The 5,174-nt window shown below is 37.2% G+C and overlaps 2 protein-coding genes across 2 annotated transcripts; both read left to right on the plus strand.

The window, feature by feature from the left end:
• The first annotated feature begins 303 nt into the window (after positions 1-303).
• LOC112031444 (receptor-like protein 6) lies at positions 304-2,291 on the plus strand. The gene is made up of 2 exons (XM_024064135.1): positions 304-755; positions 812-2,291. The coding sequence occupies exons 1-2, from the start codon at positions 304-306 to the stop codon at positions 2,289-2,291; spliced, it is 1,932 nt and encodes a 643-aa protein (XP_023919903.1).
• A 386-nt stretch (positions 2,292-2,677) lies between these two features.
• Positions 2,678-3,897, plus strand: LOC112031467 (receptor like protein 22-like). The gene has a single exon (XM_024064163.2). It carries the CDS (start codon positions 2,678-2,680, stop codon positions 3,860-3,862), a length of 1,185 nt encoding a protein of 394 aa, XP_023919931.1. The 3' UTR covers positions 3,863-3,897.
• The last annotated feature ends 1,277 nt before the right edge of the window (positions 3,898-5,174 follow it).

Raw genomic sequence — 5,174 nt, forward strand, 5'->3', positions numbered from 1 at the left:
AAAATGTGCCCAACTCTCGATTCCTCTTGGTTCAGAGAGTGCACAATGAATAGATTTTTACTTCCTTTTTAATGGTCAAAACAAATTGACATCGAGTCTACCATGATCCACACCTGCTTACCTCACCCCCACAAAACAAAGGTAGAAGAAATACACACAAAAATGTCTCTCTACTCTAGTTGGCATCTTCGCTATTGCAACACAGAGGGTCAAGACCTTAATAGCAATGATTCTCAATTGTAGCCTAGGTGAGTTAAAAAGGTGTTTTTATTTTAAGGCACTGTGCTCTTTTTACAGCACCCAATGAGAATTTCACTCTTTTCATGGCTTTTCTTCATACCCATATGCTCAGTTTTCCTGAACTTTGGTATCTTCGTGGTGTCTCAAACACGTACTACCGATCAGCGAGACTTTTTGATCGAATTGAAGAACAACCTCATATTCAACAAAACCTCGTCCAAAACACTAGTGCACTGGAATAAAAGTTCAAATTGCTGTTCCTGGGAAGGTGTAACCTGCAGCAAGGAGAGACATGTTATTGGTCTCAACCTGTTCAACGAATCCATCACGGGTGGACTTCACAATTCAAGCCTCTTCAGTCTCCAGAATCTTCAGACTCTGAATTTGACTTATAACAACTTGAGTTCTTCTGCGATTCCATCTCAGTTTGGCAGTGTGACGAAGTTGAGTTATTTGAATTTGTCAAATGCTGGCTTTGTAGGGCAGATTCCAAATGCGATTTCACGTCTCACAAGGTTGGTTACTCTCGATTTGTCTACCCTTTCTTTCTTGAGTATTTCCATGCTGAAAGCCTGAAAATTGAGAACCCAGATTTAGCTACGCTAGTTCAGAATTTAGGGGAGCTAAAGGAACTTTATCTTGATGGTGTAAATATATCAGCGGCAGGGAATGAATGGTGTCAGGCCTTATCTTCATCAGTGCCGAATCTAAGGGTGTTGAGCATGTCTGATTGTTATCTTTCAGGGCCTTTTAATTCCTCCTTATCGAAGCTTCAGTCCCTCTCAATTATTCGTCTCAATAATAATCCCCTTAATGCTCCAGTTCCAGATTTTTTTGCAAATTTCACAAATTTGACTTACTTGGGTCTCAGTTCTTGTGGATTGAGTGGAACATTCCCTGAGAAAATCTTCCAGGTTCTAACACTGCAGACACTTGACTTGTTCAATAATAAACTACTTAAAGGTTCTTTGCCAGAATTTCTTCCAAATGGTTCTCTTCGGTCACTGCTGCTTAGTGGTACAAAATTTTCAGGGGCACTGCCAGGTTCTATTGGTAACCTTAAAATGTTGTCCACGATAGATCATTTTGGATGCAATTTCAGTGGATCAATCCCAAAATCTATGGCAAAACTTACTCAGTTAATTAATTTGGACATGTCGTTGAACGAATTCAACGGACAGATTCCATCATTCAGCATGGCCAAGAATCTGACAGAGATAAACCTTTCCCATAATAATCTGGAAGGTAGTATTAATTCCACTCAGTGGGAAGAGCTTATAAAACTGGTGAATCTTGACTTGGGTTACAATTCAATTGAAGGGAGTATTCCATTGTCCCTGTTTTCCCATCCATCTCTGCAGAAACTACAACTTTTGAACAACAAATTTTCTGGTGGACTCCAGGAATTTAACGTTTCTTCTTACCCATTGAACACCCTTGATTTGAGTGGCAACAACTTCAAAGGGCCCTTACCCATGTCTGTTATCAATCTCAAAGGTCTTAAATCCCTCTCATTTTCTTTCAACAAATTTAATGGCTCCTTCCAGCTTGATTCGATTCAGCAACTAACAAATCTATCGAGTCTTGATCTTTCTTACAACAATTTGTCAGTCAATTATAGTGTTACCGCTTCTTCTTTGTCCTTTCCCCATTTTAGCACATTGAAGTTGGCTTCTTGCAAATTGAGCAAATTCCCTGAGTTCTTGAAAAACCAATCCAAATTAGTCACTCTAGACCTTTCACGCAACCAGATTCCTGGAGCAATACCCAATTGGATTTGGAAAATTAATAATCTTATGTACCTAAATCTCTCATATAACCGCCTTGCGACTCTACAAGGGCCTTTCCGGAATCTTCCTTCTCAATTAAGTGTCCTAGACCTTCACTCCAACCAGCTCCAGCGGCAACTCACACATCTCCCACGAGTTGCATATCTGGACTTCTCAATGAATAATTTCAGCTCTGTTATACCAACTAGCATTGGTATCTCCCTTACTTTCATAATTTTCTTATCTCTTTCAAGCAATAACTTCCATGGGAATATACCTTGATCATTATGCAATGCTAGTTTTATTCAAGTTCTTGATCTATCTAATAATTCCTTGAGTGGCACCATTCCTCAATGCTTCAACATAATGAGTGAGACTCTAGGGGTTCTAAATCTAAGGAGGAACCACCTTGCTGGCCCAATACCTGACATATTTCTAGGCAATTTTGTTTTACAAACTCTAAGTCTCAACGGAAATTTACTAGAAGGAAAGTTACCTGAGTCTCTGGCCAATTGCCCAAATTTGGAGGTCTTGGACATAGGGAACAACCATTTTGAGGATGTCGTCCCATGTTACTTCAGGAACATATCCAGCTTACATGTCATTGTCTTGCGATCTAACAAATTTTTTGGGCCCATTGGTTGTGATGGGCCAAATGCCACCTGCCGATGCTTCAGATTATAGACATATCTTCAAACAATTTTACTAGTCAGCTTCCAAGAAAATCTTTTTCTACCTGGAAGGCAATGATGGTCAATGAAGATGAGGTCATGTCAAAGCTCAATCAGCTCCAATTTGGATTCTTAAGTTTTGGTCAGTTTTACTATCAAGATGCAATAACAGTTACCACTAAAGGTCTAGAGTTTGAGCTAGTGAAGATTCTGAGACTCTTCACCTCAATTGACATTTCCTGCAATAAACTTGGGGGGCCAATTCCAGAAGAATTAGCAGCATTCAAATCATTGTATGTTGTCAACTTATCGCATAATGCTCTTACAGGCCATATCACACCATCTTTGGGAAATTTGTCTCAGCTGGAATCATTAGACTTGTCAAGCAACAACCTTACAGCGGAGATCCCTGTGCAACTTGTAGATAGTCTTACTTTCCTTTCATTTCTCAACCTTTCCTTCAATCAATTGGTGGGGAAGATTCCACAAGGCAAGCAATTTGCTACGTTTTCAAATGATTCCTATAAAGGGAACAAGGGATTATGTGGGTACCCTTTGCAAACAGAATGCACAAGTGATAAAGCTTCACCACCTTCAGCAACACAAAAAGCTAGACACAAAATTTCAACAACTTTGATTGGTTTTGGTTGGCAGTTCATACTGACGGGATTGGGTTTTGGGGTTGGAGCAGCAGTTGTTGTTGCTCCCTTAACATTTTGGGAGAAAGGTAGAAAATGGCAGGATGATAGCATTGAAAAGATTCTTCTGATTATTCTTCCAATGATGGGATTGTCTTACACTGGCTGCTATAATACAAAGGTTGAGGCAGAGGAAGATATTGAAGATGAGAACACAAAGACAGTGAAGACGAGGATGATGATGATGATGATGATGATGAGATGGAAGATGAAGAATTTCGCGGACGGTACTGTGTTATTTGTTCTAAACTCGAAATCAGTAGGAAGAGGGTCATCCATGACCCTCTGTGTGCATGCCATAATTCACCCTCCCTTTCTTCTTCTTCCTCTACATGTTCTTCATACTTACATCATCATAGCAAACCTTTTGTGCCTTTCTTTTTTCATTTTTTGGACTTTTTCTTTTGTAGATAGATACAGAATCATCAACCCAAATGATGGGGGGATGAGATTAGCACATAACTTCAATAATGCCAGTTTGTAGCCTTTTTGGCTCCGAATATGTTCTTTTTACCTAAATCTGAACTGGGTTTATCTGTGTGGTTGCTATATAAAAAGCAAGCACGTCAGACTCAAGCTAATGCTCATTCAGGAATTTCAACAAACAGGTGAGCGACATATTAAATTTGTCTATGAAACACATGCATTCATGCATATAACTTGCACAAGGAATCTCTATATATAAACCAAGAATTTGTGAGCATCAATACCTGAGCACAAACAAGAAAAGTTTGTTTTGCAATATATGTTGAAGTCCTCTATTAGTTGGAGTCTGTCTGTTATCTTCAATGCAAATGTGATCCACATGAAATTCCTACACAGTACACAATCTACATAATTGAGCTGTTTCCCATGATCTAGTTCTTGCCGGTTGCATAATTAGATTCATGTTAGCTCTGCAATATGCATAGCTCGGTTTACAACTGAACGTTTTGAGTTTTGACCTTCACATATTGGCTAAAGCGATTGGCCGTTTGAGGAAAACGGTCTGTCGTTGATAAGTTAGCAAAAAGTTCTCATTCATTGCCATATCATTTTTATTTATTCATCGGCAAAAATACAATTTACACTCACTAAGATTGCCCAAAAATCATTTATGTCATCTTTTTTTCCTTGTTCTTTTTTTATAAGAAATCATTTATGTCGTTTAAGTTTGAAGTTGGGCATTTTAGTTTGTTAACTTCACCTAAAAGTTATTTTAGCCTTTTTTAAGTTTAAATTTTGTTATTTTGATTTCGTAACTTAATCCAAAAAATCATTTTGGTCATTTATCAACTCATTTAGTCCAATAACTTTGTCCAAAAATCACTCAAAACCACCAACTTAAAGGAATGAAATTATTTTTTTAGTAAAGCTACTTGACCAAAATGACCATTTTCAAACTTAAAGGAGTAAATAATTATGAGGAAGTTATTAAACTAAAATAACCAACTTCAAACTTAAAAAAATAAAATAATTTTTGGTTAAAGTTAGCAGTTGCAAATTACATTTTTGACTATATATATATATATATATTTTAGAAGTCGGGTGTTAATTTGATAGAAAGTGTCTTCTACAAAAAAAAAAAAAAAAAAAATGATATATTGGGAGTTTGATTTCAAAGATAGCTATAATTCAAACTAAAAAAAAATTGGATATTAAGTTGTTTACCAATCACTTCATAAAAATACTAAAATAAGATTTGTGCACAAGCTAAATTTTTTTCCCCATAATGGGTGAGGGACCAACATCCATGACTATCTTCTCTGCCTAAGACTTGACCAAAGTAGCTTTTCACTTACTGAGATATCAATTAA

Source organism: Quercus suber, unplaced genomic scaffold (genome assembly GCF_002906115.3).
Source record: "Quercus suber isolate HL8 unplaced genomic scaffold, Cork oak 2.0 scaffold_13, whole genome shotgun sequence".
NCBI classification, from domain to species: Eukaryota; Viridiplantae; Streptophyta; class Magnoliopsida; order Fagales; family Fagaceae; genus Quercus; species Quercus suber.